Raw genomic sequence first — 22059 nt, 5'->3', positions numbered from 1 at the left:
GTTTTCAGTGCCGTTACCAAGGAATGGAACCGTCATGATTTCTGCGCACCAAGTTTTTGGCGCCGTTGCCGGGGATTGTTCGAGTTTGGACAACTGACGGTTCATCTTGTGGCTCAGATTAGGTAATTTTATTTTAATTTTAAGCTTTTTATTTCTTATTTCGAAAAATAAAAAAAAATATTTTCTTCTTTTTCGTTTTTCCCAATTAATTTTCGAAAAAAAAAATCAAAAAAAAGTTTAATAAAATAATAAAACCAAAAATATTTTGTGTTTTTTGTTTGAGTCTAGAGTCAAGTTTTAAGTTTGGTGTCAATTGCATCTTTTTAATTTTCTAAAAATTATTTTCGAAAATTCATGCATTGCATTCTTCATGATCTTCAAGTTGTTCTTGGCCAGTCTTCTTATTTGATCTTTATATTTTCTTGTTTTGTGTCTTTTCTTATTTTTCATAAGCATTCTATGGCGTATTATATATCAAATCGAAGCCCCAGACGTTAGCTTTCCAATGCAACTAAAACCGCATCGTTTGGACCTCCTTAGCTAAAGTTATAGTCGTTTTAGTGCGAAGAAGTCAGGCTGGACAGCTTAGCAATTTCTCCAACTTCTTGTATTCCTTCCACTTTTGCATGCTTCCTTTCCATCCTCTGAGCCATTCCTGCCCTGTAATCTCTGAAATCACTTAACACACATATGGCATCTAATGGTAATAAGAGAGGATTTAAACATAGGGAACTTAAGGCCAGAGAAGCATGTTTTCAATCAAAGCACATAATTAGGAAGGCAAATGTAAAACCATGCAAATAATATGAATAAGTGGGTAAAGAGTTGATAAAAACCACTCAATTGAGCACAAGATAAACCATAAAATAGTGGTTTATCACTGCACCTTTAACTGAAATCATCAAGAAATATGTCAACTTTAAATGGGATCAGGAACAAGAACTTGCCTTTAACATCTTTGAAAGAATTATTGTGTTTTGCACCCATTCTTATTTTACCAGATTTTTCTAAAACTTTTGAAATCGAATGTGATGCTTCCGGAATTGGTATAGGTGCTGTTTTGATGCAGGAAAAGCGAGCAATCGCCTATTTCAGTGAGAAGTTGAATGGGGGCCGTCTCAACTACTCCACTTAGGATAAAGAGCTTTATGCCTTGGTGCGGGCTTTGGAAGTGTGGCAGCATTTTTGCTACCTAAGGAATTTGTGGTACATACTGACCATGAATCCCTCAAACACTTGAAGGGCCAAGGGAAGCTGAACAAGAGACATGCAAAATGGATAGAATTCCTTGAATCTTTTCCATATGTAATCGCCTATGAGCAAGGTAAAGAGAATATGGTTGCTGATGCATTATCTAGAAGGTATTCCTTAATCACAACCCTTACTTCTAAACTGTTAGGTTTTGAGTGTATGAAGGAATTGTATGCAACTGATTCTGCTTTTACCTATATCTATGTTGCATGCGAACATGGTGCATATAACAAATTCTATAAGCATGATGGCTTTCTTTTTCGGGGTGGGTAATAGGATTTGTGTACCTACTTGTTCTATTAGGGAGTTACTTGTTCTAGAATCACATAGTGGGGGTTTGATGAGTCATTTTGGTATGCATAAGACTTTGGATGTCTTATCTGAGCATTTTTACTGGCCCCACAAGCGTAAAGATATTGAGAAATTTTGTGCTAAATGCATTGCATGTAAGCAAGCTAAATCTAAGTCTTTACCACATGGTTTGTATACTTCTTTACCTGTTCCTGTGCATCCATGGGTTGATATTTCTATGGATTTTATTCTTAGTTTGCCTAGAACTAGGAGAGGTCGAGATAGCATTTTTGTTGTGGTAGATAGATTTAGTAAAATGGCTCATTTCATTGCTTGCCATAAAACTGATGATGCCACACATATTGCTGACCTATTCTTTCGAGAAGTTGTGCGCTTACATGGTGTTCCCCAAACTATTGTTTCTGATCGTGATGTCAAATTCTTAAGTCACTTTTGGAAAGTTTTGTGGAGTAAGTTGGGAACAAAATTGTTATACTCAACTACTTGTCACCCTCAAACTGATGGTCAAATTGAAGTCGTAAATAAGACATTGGGAACCTTATTGCGTGCTGTTGTTGGTAAGAATTTGAAAACCTGGGAAGATTGTTTACCTTTTATTGAGTTTGCTTATAATAGGACAATCCATTCTTCCACTGGGTTTTCACCCTTTGAACTTGTCTATGGTTTTAATCCTCTCACTATCTTAGATTTAATGCCTTTACCTTTGAGTGATCTTATTAGTTTAGATGGACCTAGCAAGGCTGAGATAGTTAAAGCAATACATGCAAAGGCTCGTGACCTAATTAAGAGGAAGAACAAAACCACGACTGAAAGGATTAACAAGAGCCGAAAGCATATAGTCTTCGAACCAGGAGATTGTGTTTGGGTACATTTGAGGAAGGAGAGATTTCCTACTCAGAGGAAGACTAAACTTGATGCTAGAGGGGATGGCCCATTCCAAGTGCTTGAGAAGATCAATGACAATGCCTACAAGATTGACCTACCAGGTGAGTATAATGTCTCTGCTACTTTCAATGTTTCTGATCTCTCTCCTTTTGATATGGACACAGATTCGAGGATGAATCTTTTTGAGGAAGGAGGGAATGATACATGCTCGGAAAGACAACAGGGGCATTCTCAGACAAAAGGGCAGAATGGGAATTTCACACTTCTAGAGGGCCCCATCACTAGAGCACGTGCAAAGAAGCTCAAGGAGAGTTTTGGGAACCTGGCAGCGCTTGTGCATATGGAGTTACATCAAGTTCTAACCAAGGAAGAATGGGCAAAGCCCATTGGGCTAAGTCAGGACAGCAAGAAGCCCAATAATACTTTCCGAATTCAGTGGGAGGCATAATTTATCTTTAAATTTCGAAATTCTAGACTTTTGTTTTAGTTTGTTATGTGGTCAAAAGTTGTTAGAAGACTTATTTTAAATCTGCTATGCTTAGTAGTATTTTTAGGAATTTTAAATTTAAATCAAATCTGATCTAATCTAATAAGATCAAATCTGATTTAAATTAGTTATCATATCTCTAGGATTTTAAAATTTAAATCAGATCTGATCTAATCCAATAAGATAAAATCTGATTTAAATTAGTTATCTTATCTTTTAGTTAGTTATTAGGTGCCTATTTAAACACCTTTGGTGAGACAATTTACATAACTTTGATGAATAAATTTCAGCTGCTTTTAAGCACTTTTTATTGTGTGAGAAGTAAGGTGAGTGATTTGCTTCACTTGTTGCATGAGGAAGATTGGAGGATCCAACACTAAGGTGATCTACGTGGTGGTTTCTTTCAGTTTTCGTCCTTCTGATCTAGGTTGTCAAGGACAGATTCTTTGAAGGTCTAGTAGGGAATCCCTTCCGGTGACCTAGGTTGCTAAGAACAGGTATCTTAGAGGTCTAGTAGGAAAAACCCTTTATCTATCTTATTATTTTCTTATCGTGAACCTTCTTTTCTTCCGAAAGGATTCAATTTGCAAAAATCGATTATACCTCCCTTTCCCATCTGAAATACGCTTCAGGATCATCCCTCCCTTTGAATGCAGGGATTTGAAACAGAGAACTCTTTTTCGCATATGAGCTTTCTTATTCATCACTATCGTGATAAGCAATCATTTTTTTATTATTTTTTTTCCAAACACTAACTTAAAGATGGAATAATTTCAAAAACAAAATTAAAAAAAGAAAATTTGTTTTTTTCGTTTTTTTTTTCGTTTGACTCTAACGTGAATTTACAGAAAATTAAAGAGAAAAAAAAAAAGACTAAACAAGACCCATGGAACGTGTAGATAAATAAGAATTTACCTACGACCTGTAACTGATACCAGATGATAAGAAATATAAAACACAAGGATGGATAGATAAAGGGGTTTTCCTACTAGATGTCTAAGAAACCTGTTCTTAGCAACCTAGGTCACCGGAAAGGATTCCCTACTAGACCTTAAAAGAACTTGTCCTTGACAACCTAGATCAGAGGGATGAAAATTGAATCACTCAATCTTCTCCATACAACCAGCGAACCAAATCACTCACCTCACTTAATCACACTTAAAAAAAACGTGCATAAAGCACTAAGGAAATTTTATTCATCAAAAGTTATTAAAATTGTCTCACTAGGAGGTGTTTAAATAGACCCCAAACAAACTAGCTAAAAGATAAGATAAGATAACTAATTTAAATCAGATTTGATCTTATTAGATTAAATCAGATTTGATTTAAATTTTAAAATCCTAAAGATATGATAACTAATTTAAATCAGATTTGATCTTATTGGATTTGATCAAATTTGATTTAAATTTAAAATCCTAAAAATACTACTAAGCAAATTATAACTAAATCAAATCTTCTAACAAACTCTAACAGAAAAAAAAATTAAAATAAAAGCCTAATAAATTCGAAATAAATAATAAATTATGCCTCGCACTGAATTTGAAAAGCATTATTGGGCTTCTTGCTGTCCTGACTTAGCCTATTGGGCCTTATGAGTTGTCGCCCTTTCAGCACCACTGTTTTTGAGACGAACTCTTGGTCTTCTAGATGTCCAAGACCGGCATGGTATGATTCTTCTAGTATTCATATCTTTGAATGTGACGATATTACCATTCTGTCCCTTAACTCTAAGATGACGAAAATGCCCTCCTGACCACGTATCATCCATCTGCTGCCAGGTTGTGCTATAATTCTGAAGACGGTGTCCCAATCAGATTGGTATGTCTGGCATTTGAAGCAAGCTTCTTGGAATGCATCCAATCCTTCTAGAGCAGGGGGAAGATCTAAAGCTCGTTGAATAGCCTCTTCAGTTATGGGGACTTGCTTCTGACGGACATAGACAGACTGTAGGGTTGGCATGTGAAAATTGGAGTAAAATTTAACTACCCATGAGAGATTAACCTGCCGTGGCTGTCTCTATAAGAATCCCTATTATCTACGCTCAATCCGGGGCTCTACGAAATCAACAATGTGGGTCGAGAGGATGAATAGGTGCTCATTGTTATAGTTCCGCTCAGCTAGGATAGGGAACATCTGCTCACAGCAGCGGTTAGTGAACTGCGCAGTATTCCTTGTTGGAAAGGCTTTCTCTGTTTTATTGACTTTAATGATTCTCTTAACCCTCTTTGTTGTTGGTTTGACTGCTGTTGAGGATGGTTCCGCAGCTAGTGCTCTTTTTGTTCCTTTCCTTGTCGGTGGTTTGGGAGTAGCTTTCTCTTTACCCTTCTTGGTGGCCATCCTGAAAAGGGAAAAGGAAAGTAACATGTAAAGCTAAGGGTTAAAGCAAGGAGGAGGATAATACAAGTGATAATCAATGCCATGGTAAAGAAGGATGACGTTAACACATGGTCGTGACAATATGTGATCAGTTCATCCCTGGAAATATAGCAAGTGCATGTTATGGCAATAGATGCATGATGTTTATTAACATGCCGGCAAAGGCATGAGTAGCATATATCAAGCATCAATAACTTAAATTTATTATCACTCGTAACAAACTAACAAGCACGTTTGTATTGACAATTATATTCAATTAATAAAATATTGAAGGGGTTTTGTGAAAAACAGGCATTAGAGTAGAAGGATAGAATAATTTAAAAAGAATACACAATGCCATATGGGCTTTTTCCACTACAAGAAAACACGTCTTTTGCCACGCTTTTTAAGCTATCGCCACGCTTTCGAAAGGGTGGCCTATCAAACGGTGGCGGTTGCTCTATCGCCATGCTTTTTGTAATTTATTGCCACGCTTTTTGTTTGCCACGCTTTTTTACAAACTGCCACTTGGAAAAGCGTGGCTGTAGGTGGGAAATATGGTCACGCTTTAAAAGCGTGGCGATAGGTAGAGATATGGCCACGCTGTAAAAGCGTGGCGATAGGGCAGATCTAGCCACGCTATTCATGCGTGGCAGTAGACCAGATATGGCCACGCTTTTAAAGCGTGGAAACAAGAGCAGATATGGCCACGCTTGTAAAGCGTGGCAAAAACAGGAGATAAGGCCACGCTTTTAAAGCGTGGCAAAAGGGGAGGTACGGCCACACGTGTAAAGCGTGGCGAAAGCGTGGTAGTAGAGCAGGTATGGCCACGCTTGAAAAGTGTGGCGAAAAAGCTTAGATACAGCCACGCTTTCTAAGCGTGGCAAAAAAGATGGTCAGTAACCTAGTTCCCTTTTTAATCTTCATAAATAAAACCTTACATGAATTCATAGATAATTTTTAATTTAGTCAATGACCAATAATTAAGTAATCCAACTTTCATAAAATTGTCACCAAAATAAGTGTGTAATCACATAACAACATACACTAACAAAATACCAAAAGTGAAAATCATAACTACTCATGAATTCCTAATACATGAATTAGAATTCATAATCAAAGTCTTCTTCAAAATACCAAAAGTGAAAGTCATAACTTCTCATGAAATTCCTAATACATGAATTAGAATTCCTAATTAATCAAAGTCTTCTTGTACTTCATGCCAAGATATAAAAACTTCATGTATCATTGCAAGGTAAATTATTTTGACCTGTGCCCTACAAAATAAAAAACACAAATGAACAACTACAAATGAAAAATGGATGATGCAGTAAACTTCAGCCCACTAATTTTTCTAACAATCAGATTTGACATCAAACTTAATTTTTGTAATATAAAAAGTGTTCTAACAATCAGATTTAATTTTGCTACATATATCCACTAATCTGCACAAGGATTCTCAAAATCTCCTTTATATTTGATATCAAACAAACAACTTATTGTTCAATAAATAAATCTGATTTATAGCATCAATGAAAACGTGATACAACATTCATGTTCCTTCAGCCAATGTTTGATATTCTATTGTTGAGCCAAGCCTAAACCTAACAAACTAAAACTGAAACATATATTACTTATTTTTAACAAAATAAAGATGTAAATGTGGCATAAGGTCTCTGGCAGCAATTTAATTTTGATCATGCGCCTACACAATATGATGATATCAGCCAGTACCATTAATATCTCTCTAACATTTCACAACACACTGAAATTTGAATCGTGCATTTAGAATTTTCATATAGAAGGAACCAGTAAGTGAAATAAGTGAAAAAGAAGATGCAAAACGAACAACAATGGCAACTAGTTCATTCCTTCTAAGTTCTAACAAACTTAACTCTTTCCACCAGTCATAGTTATTCAAAATCATATTAGAACCTTCCAAGTTCGAATTCAACAACAACAAACAAAATTGAAGTACTTGGTTATATTCCAACATTTTTATTAATAAAAATATTATAATTTTACTTATATCATCTTTGTGTGGAATGTGAGTTGATTCGGAGGAGCGAGGAGTATTTTTTGCTCTGCTACTTGAGGTATCCAAAGGAAAATCTTGGGCAGCTTGAACTAAGGCTGCTACCTCTTCATCGCTCATTCCAGGGTTGAGTTGGTGCACCAATACCTTTAATAAACCACATACACCATCCATATTCTTCTCTAATGATGAGACCTTAGTGTTATATTCAACTTTTATGTGGCAAATCTCCTCATCTTTTTTAAGAGAGCTTCTTGTAATCGAAGCCCCATAACAACGAACTCGACCTGGTTGGTCTTTTCCTAACACTCCTACAAATGCATCCTCTTCATTTTCTCCTGCTTCTAAGCGGTTCTGAAGTTCAGTCTATCAAAAAGCAACAACCAATAAGGTTCAAAGTTGCATTAACTCAATTTAGATAGAAATCACATCATAATTCATAATGTACATATCCAAAATACAAATACAAACAACTCACAATTGTGGCTTGTGTTTTAGCATCAATTTCTTTTCCTTTTTTACTTGTGCGAGTTGCTATGAAAACTTCAGCCCTTGACGGTTCTTCACTGTTCTCTTTAGAGTCGCGCTAGAGTACATAGAGAAAATTTTACATGAAGCATACTAACTAGGCAACTACACCATGAATACATATAAAAGAGAAATCACATAGAATAAGTTATATTACCAGCTGCTTACGCACTATTCAAAAATTTGTGGATCCCATTCGGTGAGGACATGTTTGTTTCAACCTATTTTCAGTATTCTTAGCAGAGATAGCCTAAATATAAAGAATCAACCTAAGTTTAGGAACATGAAGAATCAATGATAGTATGCTTGATGGTATAGGAAGAAATAAAAGGCAATATTACCTTGATGGCCGGAAGACTCCAATACCGAATTAGTTTGCGAAATTGAACCTCGCGAATATCTAATGGTCGGTTCTTTATCATTTCTTTCTTCGTGTTGTACTTCACAAAATGCTCTTTTTTATTTCTCTCTTATATTTTTTCCATGCACCACAAAATCCCTGCATTACCCACGGCTTTGAACTTATGGGAAGAATGAACTTTTGCTGTGCAACACAACACATTAGAATATCAATGGTTAGCACAAATAATGTGACAAATAAATTAACAAAAAATTATCTATAATGCCATATTTACATACATTAGCATACTCCCACATGTCCTCTTTGAGTTTATTAGGCACACCATGCCAACTAGTATATAACAAAGTCACAAAACGAGGGTTTCTAACTGTTGTGCCCAATAGTTGATTGAGGTCAAATACAACCTCGTTGGTTGGACCTACAGGCTGCCCTTGAAAAAATACCACCTCCCGTCGATCATTAAAATCTGTAGCATGAAGCTTTTTGCACGTAGTTTTTCCATGGGTTTTCTTCTTTATTGTGCCTAAGTCCGAATAAAATAACATAATTCAATTGAGAAGTAATATAAGCTCTAATTAGCCAATAAATTAAACAAGAAAAGTACCTTTATTACTAGTTTGTCCTCCACTACCCGCATCATTTGCATTATCATCAAGCTCATTTTCTTCATCTTCCTCATCTTCTTCATCTTCCAAATTTATCCCATGTACCTTAAAATACATGTCAAGACTCATTCCTTTTTTATTTGAAGTTGCACTCATCTCGCTTGTATCTTCTCCGTCATCATCAGAATTTATGTCATTTTGATCCATTGCATCAGGTTCAGCAGTCTTTTGATTCCTAGTTTTAGAGTTCTTTTCAACTTCAAACATTGTCCCATTTCAATTATGCGTGCATTCTTGAAAAGTGCAATTGGTTGAGCCTTCCTTGTCTTATTCGAAGTCCTAACTTGCTCTTCAAATGCATCCTCCACTATTGTGATGGGTTGTTTGCTTGTTGGATCCTTTGGAGCTTGAGCTTGCAAGGTAGCCTTGTTATTTTCAGCCATGGTCCTTTCTCTCTTAATATTGTATTGTTTTAGCAATTCAGCACTTGACTTCACTTGTGTAACCTCAAAGGAATTGTTTTTTTTTTGGGCTTTTTCCTTTCATTTTTTGGCCTAAGGTAAGTATCCGCTTTCTTTTAATGATCTCCCTTTTCTCCATTCTGCATACACAAAATAATAACAATGAATAAAATGCTAATTAAATAATAATAATTAAATGAGCATAATCAACTGAAGCAAGTAATTAACTAAGCAAAAAAACTAAGGAAAGTGGGTTGTTTAGGATTCTACCAAAAAAACTTGTCAAGATGTTTCAGAGTCAAGGTCCTCCATGTATTCATATTCGCTTTCCTCGTCTTCCTCACAATATTGTTTGGCAAACATGTTTGGATCCATATCTATAATAGTTGCTCGTAGATCATTCCTCACTAGATCAATTTTGCCATTATCATTTGGAAAACTTGGAATCACTTCAGGTTCGCATGGCTCCCTTGCATATATTATGGGGGAATCAGACTCAAGGTCATCACTTACCCTAAATAAATCTCTTGGAATTGTTTTCATAACATAGTGCTTGTCACTGACATATGGGTCTTGCACATAAAAGCATTGGTTTACTTGAGATGCCAGCATAAATGGTTCTTCTTGGTAGCATTTTTTATTGAAATACACATATGAAAGACCAAAGTTGTCTTTTGCAACTGTATACCAATCACACTTAAACAAGACTACCTTAAATTGGCCATAATAATCTAACTCAAACATATCAACTATTCTACAATAGTAGGCTACTTTTGCTTCAATTGGGTTCTTATCTTTCACACTAGCAAAACTAGGCGTCAATGCCTCTAATGTGACACCACTATTTTGAGTTTTACGTCTCGCAACACGGTGCCTTGTATGGAACCTATACCCATTGATAATATAACCTGAAAATCTTTTTGCAACTCGATTTGGATCCCTAGCCAACCCTTTTGCCCAACCAGGTACATCCTTTTTCATGGCACGAATTTTAAACCATTCTAAAAATTGTTGACTGCGGTCCTTGGCTTTCTCTCACTTTGTTCTTCGTGGATTGTTATCATTAACTGCCTCCTCATGCTCTCTGAAGAGATTAAATATTCATAGTCTTAGTTGTTAGTAAGGTTAAATATGATGATTGAGATCTAACAAATGATAATGAATAGAACAAAATACCTCATGTAGACTTCGATCTTATCACAATTATTTAGGATGTATGCATGACCTTGTATTTCTGATTTTTCATCTAAAATAAACAAATCTCCCATTCTTCCACCAAGAGGACATCCTTTGCATGGAAACAAACTAGGAGTTTGCACCTCATCTGAAACACACTCATCATTGTTCTGAGGGATTCTATTAAATCTTGTATGAACATCTTTATGCAAATATCTTGAGCAAAAATTTATACACTCATTCACCAAATATCCTTCGGCAATAGATCCTTCTGGACGACTTCTATTACGAACATACAATTTTAGTGTGCACATATACCGTTCAACAGGGTACATCCAACGATATTGAACTGGACCACCTAACCTCTCCTCATTTGCCAAATGAATAGGCAAGTGCACCATTATGTCAAAAAATCTAGGAGGGAAAATCCTCTCCAATTGGCATAATGTCTCAGCAATCTTTGCTTCTAAGTTAACTACCTCATCTAGGCTAATTACCTTCTGACATATTCGGCGAAAAAATGAACATAATCGAACTAGAGCGATGGCAACATGGTCAGGAAGTATGTTCTTGATTGGTACTTGCAACAAGTAATGCAACATGAAATGAGCATCATGGGTCTTGTAACCAGAAATCTTCTTTTCTGTTTCATGCACACATCGAGCAATATTGGAAGCACTACCGTCTGGTAATTTTGCCGCTTTCAACACACTACAAAAGACTATTTTCTCTGCTAGAGTCATTGAAAAGCATGCCTTTGCTAACTTAGTTTTTTTTCCATCCTTCATATCTTTTGGTTGAAGGTTTTTTCTAATACCCATGTCTTTAAGGTCAAAACGAGCAGCTGCATGATCTTTTGTCTTTCTGGGAATATCTAAAAGAGTTTCAATTATGCTATCAACTATATTCTTCTCTATGTGCATGACATCAAGGTTGTGTCTAAACATGTTGGACTTCCAATATGGTAAATCAAAAAAGATTGACTATTTTTTCCAATTTGATATGCCATTCTTTGATCTCTTTTGCTTCTTTCCAAAAGAATTATCTACCTCTCGCAATATATCAAATACAGCTGAACCTTCTAATAACTGCGGTGGAGACCTGAGTTCATTTTTTCCATTGAAAGACCTTTTGTTATGCCTCCATGGATGATTAATGGATAAAAACCTTCGGTGATCCATATAAACAGTCTTGTGACTATGTTTCAGATAGATAGAAGAAGTCTCATCATTACAACATGGACAAGCCAATTTTCCCTTTGTACTCCACCCATATAACATAGCATACGCAGGGAAGTCATTAATTGTCCACAAAAGGCATGCTTTCATGTTGAATGTTTTGTTTTCTTTCGAATCATATGTTTCAACACCTGACTCCCATAATTCTTTTAATTCTTCAACCAACGGTTGAAGATAGACATCAATGTCATTTCCCGGTGATTGTGGTCCAGGAATGAGTAAAGAAAGCATAAAATAATCAGGCTTCATGCTCATCCAAGGGGGTAGATTATACACTATCAGAACAACAGGCCATGTACTGTGTGTACTGCTTAAAGTTCGGAATGGATTGAATCCATCGCTTGCTAACCCAAGTCTTACATTACGAGGCTCTTTTGCAAAATCTTCATGTCGATTGTCAAATGCTTTCCAAGATTCACCATCGGCAGGATGCCTTAAGGACCCGTCTTTAACATGCTCATTGTGATGTCAAGACATAGCTTGGACAGTTCTTGTGCACATAAAAAGCCGTTGAAGTCTGGGAATCAAAAGGAAATGCCTTAAGAGTTTTTGCAGCTACTTTGCGAGGCTTTCTAGATGAGGTAACATCATCCTCTTCTTCATGATGCTCAATATAACGGGATGTTCCACAGACATGACAAGATAAGTCATTCTCATACCCGTTCCGATACAACATGCAGTCATTACGACATGCATCGATCTTTTGGTAGTCAAGACCCATGTTCATCACCATATTCTTGGTTTTATCAAAAGAAATAGGAATATTCAAATATGGCATTGCTTCTTTCAATAATTCCAAGAGAGAAGTAAATGACGCATTACTCCAACCATGCAAGCATTTTAACAATTAAAGACGAATGGTAAAGGATAATCTTGTGAATCCTTTACACCCGGGGTATAGTTCTTGGCTTGCCTCGTCTACCAATTTATAAAATTCCTTTGCACATTCGTTAGGCCCCATGTTTTGTCCGTTAACTTATGTATTATCTCGAAATGTATCACGTAACAACTCATCAATGTTATCATTGCAGTTATATTCACCGCCTATGTCACTGTCAATATCCATAGCAAAAAGTGATTCCCCATGATTAAACCACCGCCTATAACCTTTTACAAAACCATGGCATATTAGATGATCATATACGTCATCTCTCTTTAAGAAAAATATATTACAACACTTTGCACAAGGGTATTGAATTTCTTCCCCTTGAGGAACTCCCTTTGATGAGAAAGCAAAGTGTAAAAATCTTTCTACACCAACTTGATATTCTTTCTCACGACGTGGTGTATCCATCCAGTCTTTTGACATATCCATCGAAAACCTATATATTTCACGTAGATAGCTAAGTTTCTAAATTGAAGTCCTTACTGTTCGTCTCACTAACTACAAATCTAGCTTCCTACTTAACTAAGAGACAATATTGTGCAAGCCTCGAAAATACTTTGAAGGCATTAGACATAAAATAACAGAGAAAATTGAATTTTAGCAATGCTTAAAGAAGTGCCTAAAGTGATGAGTGCCTCAGGAAAGCACCAAGTTGCACGCATGATATCAATAACAAATTAATAGATGTATTTAAATTTGCATAAACCAACCTTAATTACTGCCTTAATTCATTCCACAACAGCAACAAAGTGGTAGAACAGCAGATGTAGAATTAGAGAGGTAGCAGCGTCAGCGAACAGCTACTCAGCAGCAGTAGATTATTATATTACCACAGGAGCAACAGAACAGAGAAGTGGCAGTAGTAGTGGATAGATAACTATCGAAAGCCTGAACAAAAATAGACTAAGACTTAAGTAAATATTAAAATATAAATATGTTTAATATTTTTTAGTATAAATAAATCATTTTTTAACAAATAAATTTTATTAGTAATTATTCACATGTTCGATCATGAGATAAAATGAAACAATTATCTCTCCTCAAGTGGCTCCAAACATCTAACACTATAATAAGCTACATTGAAACCTAAACAGCTAATTAAAAATAGCAAGAGAGTAGAATGTCCTTAAATGACCTAATTCATTTAATAGTATTTAATAGCATTCCCAATTTTAAAATATTATTTTTCTAAATCTGTTTTTTCTTAGACAAAAAAGTGAAGGGATAACCATTTTTATCTAAAGCTTTTTTTTCTATATAAAAGAATTATACAACAAAACTTACTTAAGTTGGTCAAGTAATTAATTTATTGTCTATTTAAGTAAGTGTTAAAAATTTGAGTTCCTTCTTATATATATAATAATCTATTGGCTAACAACAAATTTTAAAAAGAAATTTGTGACGAATTAGTTCTTACCCTTATAAATTGAAAGATGCTATGAAAAATAAAAAACTGTATATAATTTTATAAAAAAAATAGAATGACATTATAATTATAAATATAAATAAATGATATAAAGGGAAAAGGAAGAATAACAGTGGAAGGTGGATGTATGTGCTCCAATTTATGTGGCGTGGAAAAAAAAAGGAAAAAAGAAAAAAAGAAAAAAGAATAATGAAAGTTTTATGTTCAGTGTGGATGAAGCTACTACTTTGGTCCAGGCTCTACACCTTAAAACTAAGCAATAAACTGCAAAATCTGTGACTAATGGCAGAGAAGACTGAGTAGGGAATGACAGAGACGAAGGCACCAGCAGGGAGGAAGGACCAAAGCCAAAATAGTGGAACCTCTTCAAAGTTGTTCTTCTTCTCTCTCAATAGCTTCAGTGTTATTAGTGGTTGTTACTGCAAAAATAATACTTCCAATGTTATTCTATATATTTTCAGGCTTTTTTTTGGCTAAAAGAAAAAAAAAGGACGTGTGTACTATACTTGAATTAACAATAGACAATATAATAATAGTGCATGATTGAGAAATGCAAATACAAATTCAAATGGCTGTTCAGAATTTCAGATTATATTAGATAATGGCAGTACAATGCAAGCATCAGAAATCATATCAAAGTAGGGACACAATGTTTTCTATCACAAACAAATGAATAACCTCAATCTCTCAGAATTAGCAGAAATCCTTCTCATTGAAAACATCAATTTAATTTCTATTTACTTTCAGATATCCAATGTTTTTGGCCACAGTCCCATGTGCTTTTGTACAATGTGAAATTAATTTAATTATTTACTTAATAGTGAAAAGAAAATGAAAAATAAGATCCATGCATAATTGTTGCAAAAGAATCCAAGTGCAATTGCATGATCACACAATAATTTCCCAATACCATGCAAATTTAGACAAACACCCCCCCCAAAAGAATTCAAGAATGAACATCATATATGCATGCATAGAAAGTGAGCAGAAGAGGAAATACAAATTGAGAAATCAGTAGCAACCAATGATTAAGGATGTAATGAGCATGAATGCATAATAAGCACAAAGAATCGCAACAAGGAAACAAGTTGCTAACACATGGCACGAAGCAGCAACACTTATTAAATAGCAGCAGTAAATAGCATGTTTCCCAAGTTCAAGCAAGCAGCAAACAGAATTCATATGACTTAACCAGTTCCACAGACTGAAATCATTGCAGTTCATATAATATGGACCAAGCAACAAGCAGAGCAGAACTCAGCAACAACAAACCAAGAAAAATTAATGAAACAGAACACTTCCACAACATCTATTTTGGACAATGAAAAAAAAAATACAACAAACAACAATCACAAGTCCAGAATTCAACACCAAAACAGCACAATAAACAAGTTCATCCAGAGCAACTTTCAGAGGAAAGACAAATTCATTCCGAACAGCAGCAGTAAACAAAATAAAATCTACATCCACTAACCAGTCCAGATTCTCTAACCACCTAATTCAACTAAACTAAATTAGTTGAACTAAACAAGCTAAACAGAATGAGCTAAACTAGATTAATCAAACAGAAATAAAATCAAATGAGATGAATGGGGAACCTGGGAAGCAGGGAATTGGAGTAGGGGAAAGGAAGGGAAAACAGTAAAACAGGGTCTAGTACTGGCTCTTAACTGAATCTTGGACAAGTGCCCCGAGAGTGCCATGCTGAAAAAGAATAAAGGTAACTAATTAGTTCAAATAAACGACATCATATCAAGTATTGATAAGTAAGACGATTGTATGATTATCTTAAAATTCATTCACAAAGTCACAGTCCACCAATAGAAATGACATCATATAAAGTCAGTAACTTAAAACCTCTTCAGGGGAAAGCTAATAATAAAGAAGGCCATTAGTGGTGAAAATATTTTTTAGGCAAAAGGCAAAAAATAGTGAGAATTAATGGAATACCAAAACCATCAAGAAAACACACTTTTTATGTGACTTCAGCATCTTTCATCAGAAGCGAGTTTTTATGCAAAGTAGAGAGAAGAATCCAAAACAAAATACAATTGACGCTAATAAGTAACGTTAAATAGTCCTTAAAACGGGACAGAAAGTTTGAACCATGTTAGATAATATTTATATTTAATAGAAATGAGTGATGTTAGTCCCTTAAAATGAGCACGGGAGTTTCAACCATATCATCTCACAGACGCACACACACACTGGCACATATAATCACTTAACAAGCATCAAGCGGAGAATTAAAAAGAAATAAAAAAAAATGCTAAGATGCTGGTCTTAAAAATGCAACTGTTTTAGGCTCCCAGGCCACCATTGTATTATTCAAGACACACAAACAAAGTGATGATGAAATAATGCTCCTTCATCATCGTCCATACAAATTAAGTAATACTCTTAACTTAAAAAACATCGATCCACCAAATAAAAATAAAATTAAAATAACTAGTTTAAAATTAAAATTAAAAACATCAATTTAATGTACTTAAATAATGAGATTAATATTTGGTTCTAGTCAACTTCTATAATTCGATTTATCAACATAAAATATGGTTTTGACTTCAATCATTCACAACTGCACAAGGAAGAAGATAGATTTTACTCTTTCTGACACCAACACAAGTAAATTACAGAAGCCTTGTGTCTCACGTGGCTGAGACATTTCATTCATCATCATCAGCATTCATCATAGTAGGAAAAAGTTCATGGAATCCATTAGTACCGTGAACAACATATATTAACAGTCAACATAAGATGTCGAAAATCATAGGAGAATATAGTGAATAGAGTGCACCTTTCTGGCTTTCTCATTCCACAAAAAAAACACGTACGTCCACAGCATCGCAAGCAACGCGTGTTCAGCATTATCATTTAACAAAGAAGGAACATGCGATCAGAGAGAACGAATAAGGGGAAAATGAAAATGAAAAGGGAAAGCCCTAAAAGTAAAAACAACGGAAAAATCGAGAAAATAAAAAGAGGAAAATCGATCATACCTTTTGGAATTCGAGGGCTTGGAGGAGAAGAAGAGGGAGGAGCTTGCCGTCGCCCGTCTTTACTGTAGCTTGAAGGTGAACAGAGAGATCCACAATGATTCGAAGAAGAACAAGAAAAAGAAGAAGGGTATGAAGATTAACAAGATGAAGAAGAAGTGGTTTCCATCAGTGACGAAGGGGAAGGCGAAGGGCGAAGGGAGGAGCTCTTCCGATACAGGCGAGTAGCTTCTAAGGTGAAAGAGAGATTAGGGTTAGTGGTTTCGAAGGGGAAAGAGAGATTAGGGTTGGGGACCGGGTTGGGGGCCGGGTTTGGGCCGGGTTGGGAGCCGGGTTTGGGAGCCGGGATTGGCTCAATCAGTTGGGGCCCCTCTCGCCACGCTTTTAAAACGTTATTGTTGCTCTCTACGGCCACACTTTTGAAGCGTGGCAGAAAAGAAACTTTTGGCCACACTTTTGAAGCGTGGCAGAAAAGAAACTTTTGGCCACGCTTTTAAAGCGTGGCAAAAGTGTACCAGCATATAGCCACGTTTTGTAAGCGTGGCCGTAATGAAACCCTGTCGCCACGCTTTTAAAACGTCTTTGTTTCTCTCTATGGCCACACTTTTGAAGCGTGGCAGAAAAAAACGTGCCCTTTTCTCTAATCAATTGCCACCCATAAAAAAGCGTGGCCGTTGATCCTTTTCGCCACGCTTTTGAAGTGTGGCAAAAAAAAAGTGGCCAAATCTCTAATCTATCACCACCCTCATAAAAGCGTGGCCATTGACCACTTTTGGCCACGCTTTTGAAGCGTGGCAAGAAAAAAGCGTGGCCATAGGCCTTTTTTCTTGTAGTGTTCACAAACACTTAGTGTGCATGGTAAATATGTTATTGAAAGTATTGAATTTGAATATGCAAAAAACCCAAAAAAAAGTAATATAAATTGTCAATTAATCCTTCAATATATCCACAAGCAAAATATAGGAGAAAAGAATCACCCAATTAAATTTCTAACACCAATTAAAAAGATGTAAAAAGAAAAAGAAAGACAAAGAAAACATAGATTATGAAATTAAAAAGAAAAAGAAGAAAGGAATATAAATTAAAGTAATAATAAAAGAGTAAAAGGGGAAGAAGAAAAGAACCTTGATGAAGGGGATGAAGAAGGAGGGAGAAAGTAGTAGAAAGTAAGAAAGAATAAAGAAGAAAGAAGGAAGGAGAAAGAATTAGGATTGGGTGAGAAAAGATAAGAATTCTGGTGCAGATATAGTTAAACTGTGCGTCGCATGCAACGCGTGCGCGTGGAGCACGCGTATGCGTGGATCGCGCTAATTTCAACTGACGCATGCGCGTCAGGGACGCGTACGTGTGACATGGGTTGTGCGTTTGGCACGAAGGCAGCGTCGCGCATGCACAACTCTCTGTCCCACACGCACTATTACCAAAAATTCAACCGATGCATTCACGTGAGGGACGCGCATGCATGGATGGTCTGGAGGAAAAATGACACATACGCGTTAGGGATACGCACGCGTGACATTCCTTGTTCTCCTAGTACCCTTCCAGCATCAAGCCATCACAACTCTCTGCCCAAACCTTGTTTACGCCGATTTGCAGGGTCACGCGTACGCGTGGGCTGGGGTTTTCGCAAGCGACGCGTACGCACCAGGGACGCGTACACGTGGGCGTGTTTGTGTCTAAGGAACGCCTCCAGCCATGCTCCCGTGCAACTCTCTATTCAATTCCCTTTTTTTCACGCATGCACTTATAACGCGTACGCGTCGTGTGCATGTTTTTTTTTATTTAGATTTCAGAATGAATATGCAGAATTATGAATGACCACTATGAAAAGTAAAATAAAACAAACTAGGAGTGAGAAGAAACGATCATACCATGGTGGGTTGTCTCCCACTTAGCACTTTGCTTTTACGTCCTTAAGTTGGACGGTCTTCAGGCTCATTCTATTTTTGTTGGCGGGTCCTCCAAGAGGAAGACCTCTAGCGCTTTGTGTTCCTTCATCTTCTTACCATGATAAAGCTTTAGGCGATGTCCATTGACCTTGATGAAATTGGGACTTGAAGGATGACTCAGGTGGAAGACTCCATATGGCTCTGCTTTCTCCACTCTGTAGGGGCCTTCCCATCTAGATCTCAGCTTGCCTGGCATGAGTTTCAGCCTGGACTTGTAAAGGAGAACCAGATCTCCAGGTCTGAACTCTCTTCTCTTAATATGCTTGTCATGCACAGCCTTCACCTTCTCTTTGTATAATCTGGCGTTGTCATAAGCTTTGAGTCGAAGAGTCTCCAGTTCTGCCAGTTGCAGCTTCCTTTCAGCACAAACTTTCTCAAATACCATGTTGCACTCCCTCACAGCCCAGAAAACCTTGTGTTCCACCTCTATTGAAAGGTGGCAAGCCTTTCTGTACACTAAGCGGAAGGGACTCATCCCAATGGGTGTCTTATACGCTGTCCGATATGCCCAGAGTGCATCAACAAGTCTGGTGCTCCAGTCCTTCCTATGAGGCTTTACTATCTTCTCCAGAATGTGCTTTATCTCTCTGTTGGATACCTCTGCTTGCCCATTGGTCTGGGGATGGTATGCTGTTACCACTTTGTGAACTATCCCATGTTTCTTCAGTAATCCTGCTAACCTCCTGTTACAGAAGTGGGTGCCTTGATCACTCACGATTGCTCGTGGTGATCTAAAGCGACAGATAATATGGTTTCTAATAAAGGAAACAACAGTGTTAGCATCATCAGTGCGGGTAGGAATTGCTTCCACCTATTTAGAAACATAATCTACTGCTAATAGTATATAAAGGTAACCACTAGAGTTTGGAAATGGACCCATAAAGTCAATACGCCAAACATAAAAAATTTCACAGAAAAGCATAATCTGTTGGGGCATCTAATCTCTCTTGGATATATTCCCAAACCTTTGGCATAGGGAACAAGATGTACAAAAGGCGGCAGCATCCTTAAAAAGAGTAGGCCACCAGAATCCACAGTCTAAAATTTTTCTAGCTGTTCTTTGAGGGCCAAAATGTCCTCTACTCTCAGAAGAGTGACAGGCCTCTAAAATGGACTGGAATTCTTATTGGGGCACACACCTTCTAATTACCTGGTTAGCACCACACCTCCATAAATATGGGTCATCCCATATGTAATATTTGGACTCGCTTTTCAGCTTGTCTCTTTGATGCTTTGTAAAATTGGGAGGGAAAGTACGGCTGACTAGATAGTTAGCTACAGGTGCAGACCAAGGAACTACTTCAGATACTGCATTAAAGCTATCAAATGGAAAAGCATCGTTGATAGGAGTGGAGTTAGTCTTAATGTGCTCAAGGTGACTCAAGTGGTCTGCTACTAAATTCTGGGTACCACTCCTATCCTTAATTTCTAAATCAAATTCTTACAACAACAGTATCCAACGTATCAACCTTGGTTTGGACTCTTTTTTAGCTAATAAATATTTTAGAGCTGCATGGTCTGAGTACACTACCTCCTTAGTACCAAGTAAATAGGCTTGAAATTTATCCAGAGCAAAAAAATAGCCAGAAGCTCTTTTTCAGTGGTGGTGTAATTAGACTGAGCAGCGTCTAAGGTTTTAGATGCATAAGCAATTACGAAAGGATCCTTACCTTTGCGCTGAGCCAGCACCGCTCCTACTGCATGGTTGAAGGCATCACACATAATCTCAAAAGGCTGGCTCCAGTCTGGTCCTTTCACAATCAGAGCTTGAGTCAGGGTGATTTTCAGCTTATCAAATGCTTGCATGCAATCCTCACTGAACTAGAACTCAACATCTTTCTGCAGCAGTCTGGATAAAAGCAATGCTACCTTACTGAAGTCCTTGATAAATCTCCTGTAGAAACCTGCATGGCCAAGGAACGAACGGACTTCCCTCACGGAGGAGGGGTGAGGCAAACTAGAAATGACATCTACCTTTGCTCGGTCTACAGAAATACCAGTATTAGAAACAACATGTCGTAGAACAATCCCTTGTTTTACCATAAAATAACATTTTTCAAAATTCAATACAAGATTTGAACTAACACACCTGTCTAATACTCTATCTAAATTATCCAAGCAAAGGTTAAAAGGATTGCCATATACGCTAAAATCATCCATAAAAACTTCCATACAGCTTTCAATAAGATCTGAAAAGATACTCATCATGCATCTTTGGAAAGTAGCCGGTAAATTTACATAAGCCAAAAGGCATCCTTTTATATGCATACGTTCCAAAGGGACATGTAAAAGTTGTCTTCTCCTGATCTTCAGGAGCTATATGAATTTGAAAATAGCCTGTATAACCATCTAAAAAGCAGTAATGGGATTTACCTGATAGGCGATCAAGCATCTGATCAATAAATGGCAAGGGGTAGTGATCCTTGTGAGTAGCTTAGTTGAGACGCCTGTAATCAATGCATACTCTCCATGAATTCTGCACTCTATGGTCACTGATTATACACAATGAAAAGATGACATTCAATGTGTTCAAGGCCATGAGTTATCCACCGGAACAATTGGGGGAATGCATGAGGTTAGATGCACTGGAGGATGAAGTGGAGGAGAAATTTGAAGAAGATGAACCTGAAGAAAACGAGAGATTGGTGGAGGAAGAATCTGAATCAAGTGAAGAGGTAGTTACAGCAGAAATACATATACCAGATGCACCAAAGGAAGGGAACGAAAAATCAGAAGCACCCAAACCTGAACTCAAAGCATTGCCACCCACTCTCAAATATGCATATCTAGGAGAAAATGAAAACTACCCAGTGATCATAAATTCATCCCTCAGTCAAGATCAAGAGGACGGGCTACTCAAGGTGCTGCGGGAGCATAAGGATGCCATTGGATGGACCCTTGCTGACTTGAAAGGAATCAGTTCAGCCATATGCATGCATAAAATACTATTGGAAGATGATGCCAAGCCATCAATTCAATCCCAAAGAAGGCTGAACCCAATCATGAAGGAAGTGGTACAGAAAGAGGTTATGAAGCTTTGGCAAGGAGGAGTCATATACCCAATTTCAGACAGCCCTTGGGTTAGCCCCATACATGTTGTGCCAAAGA

The 22059-nt window shown here is 36.9% G+C and overlaps 1 protein-coding gene across 1 annotated transcript; it reads right to left on the bottom strand.

Moving 5' to 3' along the window:
• Positions 1-10315: 10315 nt before the first annotated feature.
• Positions 10316-12415, bottom strand: LOC140178588 (uncharacterized). Its single transcript, XM_072215785.1, has 5 exons — positions 12233-12415; positions 11506-12150; positions 10775-11409; positions 10457-10672; positions 10316-10364 (listed from the first exon to the last, which is right to left on the bottom strand). The coding sequence occupies exons 1-5, from the start codon at positions 12413-12415 to the stop codon at positions 10316-10318; spliced, it is 1728 nt and encodes a 575-aa protein (XP_072071886.1).
• Between the last annotated feature and the right edge of the window lie 9644 nt (positions 12416-22059).

The sequence above is a fragment of the Arachis hypogaea genome, chromosome 14, assembly GCF_003086295.3.
Source record: "Arachis hypogaea cultivar Tifrunner chromosome 14, arahy.Tifrunner.gnm2.J5K5, whole genome shotgun sequence".
Taxonomy (NCBI): Eukaryota; Viridiplantae; Streptophyta; class Magnoliopsida; order Fabales; family Fabaceae; genus Arachis; species Arachis hypogaea.
The sequence above is the reverse complement of the archived record's forward strand: the minus strand, read 5'-3'. Positions and strand labels throughout refer to the sequence as shown.

Excerpts from the sequence above, each read along its gene's own strand:
- LOC140178588 (XM_072215785.1), bottom strand. The coding sequence starts at position 12,415 with ATGGGTCTTGACTACCAAAAGATCGATGCATGTCGTAATGACTGCATG. Across the intron at positions 12,151-12,232 it reads TAGCTGCAAAAACTCTTAAG|CATGTTAAAGACGGGTCCTT; the intron begins GCATTTCCTTTT and ends CATCACAATGAG. Across the intron at positions 10,673-10,774 it reads TGGATGTACCCTGTTGAACG|ATATTTGCATAAAGATGTTC; the intron begins GTATATGTGCAC and ends TTTTTGCTCAAG.